A 13,427-nucleotide genomic window follows, 5' to 3' on the forward strand; every position below is an offset into this window, starting at 1 on the left:
TCTTACCTGAGCCATCGTTGATCACAATCTGCTGGAGCGTGGTGAGAGCGTGGAGGGCGCCGTAGACAGTTCCAGCAGTGATATCGACAGTATCCGAGCCAGCTGCGACGTCGAGCGTGTAGGATTCATCTACACCATGTTGAAGCTCAGCGTGGGCATTCGAGACGTCAATTTTGACCTTGGTGATTGTGCTTGTGCAATTTCCGGGTGGTGCACTGTACTGCCTCTTGCGCTTTCTTGAAGCAGCGGTTGGGGTTGGAAAAGGCTGAAACAATGTGACCGAGGCTTCGGTGGCTTGCGGAATCCACTTCAGCTCCGCGATGGTCTTAGTAACGCGGTCGAACGCAGCGGAGAGCACCTCATGGTCCGGCGCATCGAGAGCGACAGATCCGAAAGAGAAGCAGCCAGAGTCGCCCCAGGTAATGTTTGTGGGTTTCGGGAGAGGGTTTGCGGCGACAGCTTCAGCTTGTCTGGCGAACAAGGCTGAGGCTGTGACCACGGAGGCCAAGATGAAATCGCGCATGGTTATTCAGCTGTCAGGATGCTACTTTGTAATGAGAGTGGGAGCAACGACTGCGGGAAGTGAGTGGGTTCTTATGTTGTTGTTATAAATGGCCAACAACCATGAGTGGTGACGACGAACAGCGTTGACGGTGTACTCCGAAGTAAATTCACAACGTGAGGGAGGGAAGGAGCATGTCTATCAATTTCGCATTGAGTAATTCAGCTTTGCCATCCTGGTTAGGCTATTCGCATCCCAAGCTCACAGATCAGCGACTGGGCGGTGCACTAACCGGGAAGTGCCCCTTAGCTGATATATCAGGGCCAGTTAGTTGCTCAGCCTTGCTGCATATGCGAGCTCTCGACAGCCTCTGCTGCAACCCATTCCCGCTCTCACCAGACCGCGCCGCCCCCGCGCTCGCATCCGTACCGCATTTCTCTTGTGGCTGCTGCCGTGTTGCAACGTACCCCACCTGCTTTGCTCATCCTTGGGAGCATATACGAAGTGTGCGCCCCCAGGTTCGATACTACGTTCTGTGTCCACGCCTTGGAATATAGCCATGGTAACCCTGCACGCTGACAACCTGCACCGAGTGCTGGGGTTGGCGTGACGGCCCCCGAGCAGGAGGCTAGAGTAAAAGTGGGTTCCCCACCACCCGACCGCGAATGGAGCTCTCGGAATCCGCGCTAAAACAAACGGCTGGTACCCCAACATGCTTGCCTCGTGTTACCATGACCTGCTCTTTCTGTTGCGACAAATTTGGCTTGACATTCCGGGGTGAGTGTGCATGTGGGAAGTCTGGTGTAACAGTCTCATATACGAGTGCAGTGGTGGTCATGGTTGTCGTGAGGAATGCAGCGACGACTTGGAAGGGTGGCGCTTCGGAGGTTTTGGTGGATCCGCGAACGCGTGGCGCCGTCCTTCTTCCTTCGGAGCTGCGAGCCTGTGCGGGCTGATGCATGAGGCACAGCAATCGGCTGTCGACATGTCTTATCACTCAATCTGCGTTGTTGGTGCGTGGAGACAATGTGGTCACTTGTCTAAGCCTGTAGTCATGGGCTGTTTCAGTGTACCAATCATGACGCTTTTATTTCTAGCAATCAAATAAGCTTCAGCTTGCGCCCTGATGCGACAGCCACGGCTGGCGGCACTGCTACCGTCTCCTCCAAGATGACGCTACCATACCTATCCGCCATACCATTGCATAACTGTGCACCGTTTGCTCACCAGTTTCAGATTTTCCTCGGCATAGGCTGGCGAACACTACAATCGGGCCGTACGCGAGAGCCAAATGTAAGACAACATGCAGGTACACGGGTTTGCTGATGTTGATGGCTGGCTATTTCTCATGTGAAGGTGCACCAGGAGCAGGAGTAGAACCAGAACCAGACGCAGGCGCAGACGCAGCCTCACCTACCGGCGCAACACTACCAGACCCAGTCACAACCTCGTGATGAAGCTCGCTTTTGATCTTAGTCCAGTCCGGTGCTGCCACACTGAGCAACTTGCAAACGTCCTTCCGCCTCTTTCTGAAATCCTCATATAAGCCCTTCCATATCCGTCTCTCAGCGCAGGTTCCCTCGGGGCTGCCCCCACAATCGGGCTGCATCTCCTCTAACGCCTGTTCTGACCACATGACTGATGGGGGAGGCAGCGGCAGGTCGCTGAACTGGATGATCTTCCCCTCCTTGTAGACCTTCTCAGCGTCCCATGGCTCATCAGCGCTGCCCAGATACTCGGAATGATTGTGGCGCCTGAACTCTGCCGTACGAAGGGCGTAAGGTCGATGTGGAAGTACTAGCGCGCTCTCCTCAAAGCGTTCGTTGAGGATCTCCATGTCATATCTGTGCATTTCGACCAACATGCTATCACCACCCCCTTCCATGCGGTTCTTGAACTTCGCAAGCTCGTCGAGGCTAGGCTTGACTACCATGAGCGTCGTCGACAATGGCCACGGTTTGCTATCCGTCCAGTATGCCCGTGCCATCGCTATCGGCGTCTGAGGGAGGAGGAAGAGCTCATCGAGAGCGTCGAGGAGCGTGATCTGCGACTCCAAAGCGATTACGCGGTCGTAGTACTCTAGGCCAAAGGCCATGAGCTTCGTGACGGTCTTGTCCCATACCCAGTCACCTGAGAACAGTCAGCCATGTGCTTGTAGAGTCTCGCTTCATGTGCCGGGCGAATGGGCACTTGCGCAACGCATACCTTCTGTACGGCCTGCTACCTCAAGCAGCCTGATAGGATGAAGCTTTGCCTTGTATACGTCGCGCGCTAAGTTGAGTAGTTGACTGTCTCGGTCCTGAGCGCTGTCTACTTTTGTGTCCCAAAACTCCGGGTAGAAGAGGACGCGGTCTGCCTTGCTACCGAATCGAGCGAGCGCGTCCAGGACCATCACGGCGTGGCATAGCTGGGTGCTGTCGGTCGCGTACACGCTGTACGCATAATTCGACCAATTGGCCCTGATAGTATCTCCAGTATGAGGTGTCGTCTTGCGCGATGGATAGAGGATCCAGCAGATAAGGAAGAAGCCGAGGAAGTAGTACGCGTGGCGGCGTCGCAGGCGGAACGAGGGAGATTTAGCTTCGTCTACGAACCGCGGCAGCTCATCTGATCGTCGCCGACGCATTGTACGGTTGGCGTTGACGTTCGACCGACATGTTCGAGCGATTGTGTTGGTTGTTCAGGTGTCAGGAAGCGACTGGTGACGCGGAATCGCGGAAGTGTAGTGCGGAACTCCGAACTTCCAGGCTGCGACGCATTACGGCCTTGCATTGACAACTTTATATACTAGAGTGCGCACTATGTCCCTCTAGGTGTAGAAATTAACGACGGGTATCTTTCAGAAAGGGAGGAACATGGCATATGTGTAAGATCTGTCAAAGGATTATCACAACACGCATGAGACCGTTTTGATTCGACAAGATGCATTGTATCATTGCCGTATGCCAGGGTCACTTTTTGTAGTATGGTATCAAACATCCCAAACGCCGCGGCTGTGCAAACTCCACCGGTCCCGGGACGGGTAACTCTGGGTGGGAGACGTTGTCCTCATTCAGCTATGTAGCACCCTCTATGGCATATATCGTTCCATCGTGATCGTGAACACTTCTTGGTGCAAACGCTTACTCCTCAGGAACTGCGCTCTGTTAGTGATTGATTTTCGCAAATTGCCAAGTATAACATACTCTCAATCTCGCCAGCCTTGATGTCATCAGAGACATCCTTGGGGCTGCGACCGTCAACCTTGCAGCCGGTGCTGAAGGCAGTTCCGAGGATCTCAAGAACGGTACCCTGGAGGGACTTGGCCATCGACTTGAAGCGCATGGTGCGGGCAATGCTGATGATCTCATCGAGGGGGACGCTCTTGGTGTGCTTGATGTTCTTCTCCTTCTTGCGGTCCCGGGGAGGCTCCTTGAGGGCCTTGATGACGAGGGAGGAAGCGGAGGGAACGACGGAAACGGCGGCTTGACGGTTTTGGATGGTCAACTTGACGGTGACACGGAGACCCTTCCAGTCACCTGTGGCCTTGGCGATATCTTCACCGACCTCTGCAGAACGAATTAGTATTTCCATCCATGTGCGCTGGTCGATGGGTTCGTGGCGTACTCTTAGGCGAGAGACCGAGGGGACCGATCTTGGGGGCGAGCGCGGATGAGGCACCGACTTCACCACCGGTCGCACGGAGGTGAATGACCTTCACCTCGGAGGGATCGAACTTGGGAGCTTTGAGGATGTAAGCGCATGGCGATTTCTAGGAAAGCCTGGCTGTTGAAGATGATTGAATTCTCTGAGTGTCAAGAAACACCCTCCATTGGGTGTCCTAGCCACTCAGAAACTTCGCGCATCTTCGTAAGAGCCGACCAGAAGGATGATACTCACGCATGGCTAGTGCTTGAGGTAGTCAATCGGTTCTGGTTGTAAAGAGAGACTGCCGTTAATTTTGTCGGTTCGAAAGTTCGTGAGAAACGGATTCTCGGTGGGGAGCAATATTGGTCGACCTGTGAGAGAAGCGAGCCTTGGCAGCACCTTCCCCAATGGGCGATAGCATCTTTGCGTGCATCTCGGGCATCTCGGGCAACGCCGCATTGCTTCACATCATATTCCACCACTACGTGAGTTGGTCTTCCAAATGCATGGAGAGAAAATCCCTATGTCAATGTATGATCGCTCTCTTGCTTCAACATCACACGTCCAAAATAGTGACCAACACGCTTCACACAACGCCATCCACGATGCCAGAACAATGTGACAATGTGAAGATGCCCTCATCATGATTATATTCTGCAGTGACAAGACCTTCTTCTGATACAGGTCGTTCATGTTCCTCAACCCCTTCATATACCAAACGTCCACCAGCCAGCAGCACGAGCACAGCCGACAGCAGCACGACAGCACAAACACCATGTACTTCACCTGATTGGCAATCAGTATGCACGAATACAAGACCTGGTATCATATTTCCTTTCAAATAACAATAGTCTTCTTACTTCCTCGCAACTGTATCTATATCTAATTTCCACGGGAACGATAGCACAACACAGCAAACCATGGTCATACAACCTCCCTACAGAAACATACACAGACGCTGCGAGAAGGCAATTCAAATGAGGGATCAGATCGACTTCCTTGTACGTGTGATTCAAAATGACTTTATACCTCGTGGAAACATTCTAAACACCGTGGAATAGAATCGAGCCGAAAACGACAAGGGCACTTCGAAGAAGAAGGATGACGAAACACCAGCGCATGAATGTGTTCAGGGAGAGTCAAAACCCGACGCTACCAAGTCGTCGCCTGATGTCGATACCATAACCCTTATATGGCCTCTACCCCCGTCCGCCATACACGACGGTCTCTTGTTCAGGAAAGTGGGATGATACAATGGGACATGGCGAGTTGCCTTGATACACTATTTTTATTCCGTTTCTCGCGCGCGCAAGCATGCGACTTCTATAAGCATATGAGGGTCCCGATTGAGGGAAATGTGTGCCATGAGAAAAGCTGGCAATATTTACTCTATGACCACCTGAAATGACAACTCGCTGGTAACGCCTATCAATACCACAGAGCCAATAGCTATGTCCGAAATACCTCGGTAGTGATTTTCTCCAGAGCGTAATTCTTTCTCCAACAAATCATCACGCACCTCGGCCTCTGGAAATGCCCAGTCCCTGAGCTGCGGGAGCATTCTTTTCCCTCTCACTCACGCTACTCCTTCTCCCAGCGATGGCCGACACACTTTCGCTCCTTGAACTATCCATGCTCTGCCTCATGCTACTGGAGCTAGACCTGCGCCTAGCACGTCTCGCCTCGTCGGGGTCATGGGGATTCAGCCCGCTTGCTCTTGCGAACAAATTCAGGATATCCGTGAGACTGATGACGCCACTCAGTCTGCCAGATAGGCTAGCCCCTGGCATAGCAGAGATTGCTGATGCAGAGATAGCTGGGGCAACCGCTCCGGTACTAGCGAGGTGGGTCGGCGCAGTTGAATTGACGGGTGTTGGGCCGGCCATCCCTGGTAGTGGTGTAATTGGCGAAGGAGGAACAACAATCGCAGGTGTAATCGCAGGAGTAGATGGTCCTGAAGACGCCGGAGACGGTGCATCCACGACCCACATGCGATGCGAGCGGGTTGCGACTAGCTTGGCCACAGTGTGTGCGAGGGTACTGAATGGGTTGACGTGGAACACGGGGAAGGAGTCCTTGCCGTCGTTTACTCCCCGTTCAGACAAGATGACAGATATGAAGTGAATACAGGATGAGCGAAGCAGTGGGAGCGATGTGGATTTGGTCAAGAGCTATGAGCCAGCCGTTAGTCGCGTAATATGAAACTGACCAGAGGAGACTTACCCGAACATCCACATGGGATATGTTGCCGATAACGTTGTTTTGCGCGTCCAAGACTGGGAGTGACGACACGCCTTCGTTGTTCATGAGCTCCAGAGCCGCTGCAAGAGGCTTATCTCCACTAACATCCAGTCAGCTGTGTGATTTCTGCGAACCCGCGCTATACTCACTTGATGGCTAGAACGGTCTTGGATCCAAGATTCAGGTCTTTGATCAGCTGTGGGTACAGCTGGTTTACGCCTGGGAAGCTCGATCGGTTCTCCCAGAAGAATTGCACCAGTCTTAGCTGGGTAAGTATGCCCTTGACGTTCGATGTGCCTTCTTCTGCGACCAACACTCTATGTACGCCGCTTCCGAAGACTTCTATGGCCTTGGACAGATCCGTTGTCTCGTCGAGAGTAATCAACGGCTCCTTCCTGCCACCAACCTCTTTTACGTCTTTGAGCGGTATGGGTTTTCCTTCTCTTCCTTTCTGCGCAAGCTCGTCGAACGAGGCGATGTCGCCTTCTTCGGGGTGCGCGAGGCCGACTACGAGGAGGAGGTACGCGTTCAGGTCGCTGTAATCGAAGGTCCCGGTCGCATGCCGTGTGTTGGCGTCTTCGCGCAGGAGGACGACATTGGGGGCGCCATGTTTGACTAGTATCTATGCAAATCAGCCATGCGCATGAAGATAGCTGTGCATAACCCACGCTCGTCGCATCCTCAACGCTGGTATCGTACTCGACGAACCTGACCAGGTCAGGATCGACAATCTCTCCCAGTCTGACGGTCTTCCAATCGCGTCCCTGGAACTTTGGATCACCACCCTTGGTTGGTGGGTTGTTGAGGAGGTCTTGTAGCGCTTGCTGTGTGAGCGAAGGCTGCCGTGACGCGCGTGGTGATGTGGGCGTTCCTCGCATGTGCTCCGCGAAGCTCGAACGGTGGGACGATGCCGGGCTGGGGCTGGAGCCCAATTTGAGCGCAGTCGGAGGTGTGCGGCCGATGGAAGATACCGAGCTGTTGAGGGACGTGTCCTTGACGTCAATAGCCTCCGTGGTGTCGTGGTCTGCCATGGTGACGGCGGCTATGTTATGGCGTATGCGGGGCTCCACACAAAGTGTTTGTCGGAACGCGCGGGTGCGGAGGTACTTGTATGCGCTTGGTGGCTAGATGCTCTGAATGGTCCTGTCGCAAGGAGACGAGCAGTCGCGCGTCTTGCAGCTTCAAGTTGGGCTGAGTGGTGTTTGCGGCATGTGAAGTGCGACGAGGTGGGGAGGGCTTGCCTGCAGATGCAGAGCCCAGAAGATCGTCTCCTGCCTGGCCAGGGCACTTGGGCCGCAAGCTGCAGCCAAAATGCGGGGTGTGATTCGCTGCATACCATTACTATCAACCGTGTCGCCCAAGATTGCGCATCGACTGACACAGCCTTGCGGGGTTACAGACGCGTCCGCGAGTGACGGCGGCGGACGGGCGCTCCAAGCCATTCAATCGCGTGCGCGACGTCATACTGAAGTATAGAGAAACCGGGGAAGCACGCCAATCGCGCAAGGGGTCCAAGGCTCTAAGCGTGGTCAATCATAATAGCATTGCATTCATAAAAAAAACTCTTGTTCGCAGCCCTCAGGCTGGTTGATTTCCGCCCATACTAACATCCTGAACAATTGTCAAGGAATAGCCTTCCGTGATCCATCCGGTTTTGCCCAACGCCCGCCTCCAAGCATGACTCGAGTGAAACAAGAAACATTTCCCTAAGCGTCCTTCTGCTGCTCATAGTCCATGCCAGCATCTTTGTCAGCTTGACGCTGCGCCATGCGCTCGCGAATGGCGTCTCCAGAAGTAGAGTCTCCATCACGACCACTGGCGGGGGGCGCATGGCTCGCTGTGTCGACGACGTTGTCATCGTAGGTCATGCCGTTCATCATGCGTGCTTCCTTCTTCTGTTGCTCCGTGCTGGACATGGTCTGCGTCGAACCAGAACTGACAGGCACGCTGACGCCGGACATTGGACTGGTCGGCGTCTGTTCTCGCAAGTAGCCCGGCAGAGCGCTTGCCTTTCCAACAGCAGGGCTGCCGAGTTGACTATGCTGCCGAGCTGGTGTGCGCGCACCCTCGCCGAAACCGACTAGAGAGGCGGCTTCGTCACTGAAGCCTCCGATGCTTGATGTGTCCATGTCCTGGTCCTCGCTCATGCGGTCCGGCTCGTAGACATCGCTGCCACTTGCCCACGTCGTGCGACCGCCAACGGATCCGGTTGCGCTGGCACTGCCAACCGTGCTGCGCTCACGGAAGAGCTGCGGCTGGTTGTTTGCGTCAAAGTAGCCTGGCGGAGGATTGGCTGCACTGCCTGGGTTGAGTCCTTGGGGAGTGCGGCCCGACACTGCAACGCGCTCGAGACCGGCCAGGCGCGAGATGCGGTCGGCACGCTCAGCTTCAGCAGGGTTCCGGTGGTGAGGGAAGTGACCGCGATGTCCGTCTTTGATGGCGACAGTCGAGAGCTCAGACATGGTCGTGGTGACCGAGTTCGGGGTACCTCTGTGTATACAGCGTCAGTCCGACTATTTCAATGAACCCCACCAAGCGCATATGCCTTACGGAGCATCACCAGGCGTCTCGTCGCCAGACGGCGGAGGCGGCAGGTTGATCAAGGTGGGCGCGTTGGTTGCCATTGTAGATGTGTGGTCTGGATTGGTTCTTGCTATGTGCTGTGAATGGTGGATGGCTCAGGAGAAGTACAGTAATGTTTTAGGAAGTCTGGTTACAAGGAGCCCGGGCCCCGTGACGAATGACGTAGCCGACGGACTGGTAGCGCTTGGAACAAAGCAAGGGCAAAGGGGCTGATCACGCCTTCTTGTAACAGATTGAACGTCTTTACGCGATCGACACCCAGCTTAGATATGTAGTTTAGACTGACTTGAGTCAACTTGAGAGATAGTCTCGCCGCCTCACTCTTGGGCCCCTTTGGCCGTTGGCTAGGCGTTTCTTGACGCAGGGTCTTCTTGCCCTAAAATTTACCGAGCCGCTGATTCGCTACCAGGGCAGTGGTTGCTTCACTATCGCCTCTTCACCTCACTATCCAGCGAACTATCTAAGAAACGTGCTTCAATTCCGCTACCACGTTATGCATGCCCAGGTAATGAAACAGCTGCAATATCCTATATACACAGAGCCCCACCGCAATATCTCAACACTTTAACAACCCAACAATCTACATAACCGTACAATTGGTCGCGGGCTTGTCTGTATACTTGTACTTGTAATGGCTCTTGTGCCTCCTTCTCTTTCGCCTGCCATCGCAGTATCCATTGTAGTCGCCGGCATAGCCATCGTCGTAGGCACCAAATCCGTTGTCGTACATCATCGGTTCATGCATAACCATCCCTGAGCCGCCCATCATCGGTCCGTTCGTGATCATCGGAGCATGCGACATCATGCTTTGAGGGCCATAAGGGCCAGTGAGGCGGTGGTCATAGGTAAAGCCCTGATTCATGGGAATCATAGCACCAGACATGGGTCCAGAAGTGATCGCTGGGCCTCCCCACCCACCAGACATGAACGGCGCGCTGCCCCACTGACCCGGGATCGCGTAGTTGCCACCAACGTGGTTTCGAAGCATCTGGTTACAACCCCAAGGTCCTTGAACCATTTCAATCGTCTCTCGATCTGCAAATCCGCCGTTACAAATAGGACAGGTGTATGGCGGTGCAATTAGTGTCTGATAGGTTTGGCGGTTGGGGCAATTGAGGAGATCAGAAAGAAAGCCGCAAGGTTGGCTCATGGAGATCCAAGAATGACCGCATGTTGGCGAGTCGTATAGAGTGCAGCCGCACATGTCGGACGGACAGAGAAGTTGCACAAGGTGTAGGTCTCGGGTAGTCAGACGACACAGGTCGAGTGTCGACAGTCCACCACTCTCAGCAGGATACGATTAGGCCAAGAAGGGGTGTTGGTAGTTGCGATGGGCTGAAGAGGGCTTCAAATCGTGAAGCGAAGAGTCTTTGATGGAGTGCGATCATGGAGCGACAGACGTGGGCGTAGAGGATACTGGAGACTGATCTGATATTGCTGATATATATAGTACATCCTGGAGTGCGATGTGAAGTATGGAGGCTTTTCGTGTTTACGCATTCATCGTTGGGAGTGAAGTCTGCCACGTTTGCCCCTTGATCGTTGTTGGATTCCAGGTTGTGATTCACGCGTGGCGCGATCACTATTCTTTGGGATCCTTCTTGTCAAGCAAGTCAACCACACGCTTTTCTTCGGCATCGGCGTCCTCCTGAGCCTGGTTCTTGATTTGTTGCATGAGCTCGTACAGCTGACCAATTTGTTGATCTATGATCCAGTCAGTAGGCAACGTTTACACATGTTGGTAAACCTACCGCTCATCTTGTCAATCTTTGCTTTGTCCATCTTGGCTTCCTTCCATGAATCTCCTTCGAGCATTTGACAATATGTTTGCCATTCCGATAAAAATCCGATCTGTCCATGTCAGAAACTGTGATGCGCAGCCACCACCCTGAATTGATCGCAACTCACTATTTGCACGGGGTTGTCGATGTCCCTGTGCGCTCTGAACTCGGCCTTGACGTACATGTCACCAAGTAGTCGCTCTTCCACGCCCAGCCTTTTCCTATGTGAGCGTAGCAGGCGACGGTAAAGCGGTATTGGCGGCAACAAGGCAGCAGGTGCTGGCCTAAAGGGTCTAGATGCTCCTGCATCTGTTGCTGTAGCTAGTAACCGCGTGTAGGCTCTCATACTGGCACAAAAATCGGATGAAGCTTCAAAATATTGCGACAGAGGAACTGTGATGCATTCAAGAAGTGATGACCTCAGCCTCGGCTCTACTCTAGACTAGGGTGCTCCTTCCACTCCAATTGGCCCACACCGACACCTCCGATCTCGAACAAAATCGCAACCATGCTGCCAACGCCATCAACAGCCCACGTCTGTTTTGATCGCGTGTACGAACCAGCCGAAGACTCATATCTGTTACTCGATACGCTCTCTTCTGCGTCGGAAACCGCATACCTGAAAGAGCGATTTGGCGATGCTTCAACGACCCCGCCATTGGTGCTTGAAGTGGGCGTAGGATCAGGCGTCGTATTAGCCTTCGTCGCTGCGAATGCAAGCACCATATTCAGTCGCCACGATGTGCTGACACTCGGGGTTGATATAAACAGCTTCGCCTGCAAAGCTGCTTCTCAAACAGTCCGCGATGCCATCGGAGAGCGGGAGAATGGACGCTCGGTCTTCATCGATGTCGTGAACGGCGACTTAGCAAGTGCTATCCGACCGCACTCTGTCGATGTCTTCATATTCAATCCACCATATGTCCCAGCTGAGTTGCCCGATCTGACGAGCCACGACAAGTACAACACTGTGCCGGAAGGAAAGACAGCGACGTCATTCGAACAGGACTCGTACCTTCTAGAGCTGTCGTACGCCGGAGGCGAGGATGGCATGGTGGTAACCGATAGAATGTTGGAGCAGCTACCGGAACTATTGAACTCGGATCGAGGTGTCGCATATGTGCTATTGTGCGCGCAGAACAAGCCGGAATCTGTCAAACAGCGGATAAGAGATTGGGGTCCGGGCTGGATGGCGGAGACGGTAGGATCGAGCGGAAAGAAGGCGGGTTGGGAAAAGTTGGTGATCGTAAGAATCTGGCGAGACACAGAGTGAGGAAGAAGCTGTGCCTGGCACCAAGAACGCGAGTGGACTTGGTTCAACTGAGGGTTGAAGCGTGGGCAGCGAACCTTGCGTCCATCTCGACCAGAGTTGACCTTCGATCAGGATAGTGATTGTGGTGGGCCGACTTGACCACTCGATTTTGGTAAGGCAGGAGAGCGAGCGTCAGCCTTCGTTATTTTGGCGTCTTCTTGTCGTCCAGGTCAAGAGCCTTCGCGACGAGCAGCGATAGTTCGGTAGTGGTAACACGCTTGATCTCCCAGACGTTTGGCTTCCAGAAGAAGGCTTCGGTTTCGGTGCGTTCAACACAGTGATCAGCCTCAGCAGCTGTTGTTACTTTGCGCGTGGCCGTTGTTGTGATGGATGAGATACAGTGGAGATAATCCTGGCCAGCTGGAGGAAGAGTGGAGTAGGGTTGGGAGTTGACGCAGGAGTGTATGGGTAGATAAAGAAACCGAGCTCCCGGAGGAGGTGTTGTTGCGCGATATGTTGTCAAGATCAACAAAGCCAAATAGTAGCACATACATCGTTTCATACGATTTCGTGTCACATCAGGACATATCATACATATTCTTATACACAACTATACGTGAGATTGCCCGTTCCCCAGCGCCCTGACTGCGAAACACTACCAGAACTTGACGTTCTTCTGGTACCAATAACTCCAGCTCTTTCTCCTCTCCTCTTCTGCCTTCCGCTCCATTTCCAGTCGATCTTGCTCTTCCCTCGCCCTCCGCCGAGCCTCCTTCTTTGCCTCAATACTCGCACGCTTCTTCTCCATGAGCTCTTGTGCTTGTTTTATGCCGGCCTTTTCCTTGGATCGGTAGTACTGGCATACTTGGTAGGACACGACGGAGACGCCACACCAGGTTGCTACGGCCCAGTTGGAGGATGTGATGACGGGCTCTATGGTGCTGTCAGTACATTGCCCTAGAGTGCAATCTAGGGGTTTCTTGTCACGTACTCCCTATTATAGCGGCCAAACTTCCTCCTGCAAAGCCAGCTGCTAGTCCTTGCAATTGACTGTCTCGTACGCAAGGGCGTTTGTGAAAGTTCAAGTAGTACTCTGGCCCAAGACTTCGTACTGCGTCGATATATGTAGGGCCGCCATCTGATGTCTTTTCTCCGCCTGCTGTATGCGCTGTGCCTCCGGGCATAGTGTTTGCCGGCGCGCGGGGCTTTGGCGGCAGCGCATTCAAATCGACGGTATTCCGCGTATCGTCGGCCATGGTGGTGTGATGGGTGGGTTACTGGAGGACGGGGGGGAGGCAAAATTCGCGCGCGGTGTCTCTACTGGAGATTCGAGGAGAGTTTTCGTAGTCGTGGTTGCTGGTTGCTGGTATTCCGACTGTGGTAGGGTGAGTCGCAGTTGGTTCACTTTCTCAGGATGCGGAATAGGCCCGAAAATATGCAG

The 13,427-nt window shown here is 53.7% G+C and overlaps 6 protein-coding genes across 6 annotated transcripts; 1 reads left to right on the forward strand and 5 right to left on the reverse strand.

Moving 5' to 3' along the window:
* Positions 1-1,841: 1,841 nt before the first annotated feature.
* Positions 1,842-4,385, reverse strand: J4E84_000794 (uncharacterized protein; the record flags this gene model as incomplete). Its single annotated transcript, XM_049383429.1, has 6 exons — positions 1,842-2,632; positions 2,708-2,961; positions 3,629-3,638; positions 3,688-4,050; positions 4,109-4,225; positions 4,382-4,385. The coding sequence occupies 6 exons, from the start codon at positions 4,383-4,385 to the stop codon at positions 1,842-1,844; spliced, it is 1,539 nt and encodes a 512-aa protein (XP_049248947.1).
* A 1,580-nt stretch (positions 4,386-5,965) lies between these two features.
* Positions 5,966-7,401, reverse strand: SDS23 (cell separation during budding; the record flags this gene model as incomplete). Its single annotated transcript, XM_049383430.1, has 5 exons — positions 5,966-6,017; positions 6,119-6,300; positions 6,353-6,470; positions 6,520-6,992; positions 7,039-7,401. The coding sequence occupies 5 exons, from the start codon at positions 7,399-7,401 to the stop codon at positions 5,966-5,968; spliced, it is 1,188 nt and encodes a 395-aa protein (XP_049248948.1).
* Positions 7,402-8,076: 675 nt separating this feature from the next.
* J4E84_000796 (uncharacterized protein) lies at positions 8,077-8,994 on the reverse strand (the record flags this gene model as incomplete). The annotated part of the gene is made up of 2 exons (XM_049383431.1): positions 8,077-8,860; positions 8,921-8,994. The coding sequence occupies 2 exons, from the start codon at positions 8,992-8,994 to the stop codon at positions 8,077-8,079; spliced, it is 858 nt and encodes a 285-aa protein (XP_049248949.1).
* A 1,541-nt stretch (positions 8,995-10,535) lies between these two features.
* On the reverse strand, positions 10,536-11,080 carry J4E84_000797 (uncharacterized protein; the record flags this gene model as incomplete). The annotated part of the gene is made up of 3 exons (XM_049383432.1): positions 10,536-10,657; positions 10,705-10,804; positions 10,862-11,080. The coding sequence occupies 3 exons, from the start codon at positions 11,078-11,080 to the stop codon at positions 10,536-10,538; spliced, it is 441 nt and encodes a 146-aa protein (XP_049248950.1).
* A 162-nt stretch (positions 11,081-11,242) lies between these two features.
* Positions 11,243-12,007, forward strand: J4E84_000798 (uncharacterized protein; the record flags this gene model as incomplete). The annotated part of the gene is made up of 1 exon (XM_049383433.1): positions 11,243-12,007. The coding sequence occupies one exon, from the start codon at positions 11,243-11,245 to the stop codon at positions 12,005-12,007; it is 765 nt and encodes a 254-aa protein (XP_049248951.1).
* Positions 12,008-12,641: 634 nt separating this feature from the next.
* J4E84_000799 (uncharacterized protein) lies at positions 12,642-13,242 on the reverse strand (the record flags this gene model as incomplete). Its single annotated transcript, XM_049383434.1, has 2 exons — positions 12,642-12,919; positions 12,978-13,242. The coding sequence occupies 2 exons, from the start codon at positions 13,240-13,242 to the stop codon at positions 12,642-12,644; spliced, it is 543 nt and encodes a 180-aa protein (XP_049248952.1).
* Between the last annotated feature and the right edge of the window lie 185 nt (positions 13,243-13,427).

Source organism: Alternaria hordeiaustralica, assembly GCF_023758085.1.
Source record: "Alternaria hordeiaustralica strain BMP 2776 chromosome Unknown scaffold_1, whole genome shotgun sequence".
NCBI lineage: Eukaryota > Fungi > Ascomycota > Dothideomycetes > Pleosporales > Pleosporaceae > Alternaria > Alternaria hordeiaustralica.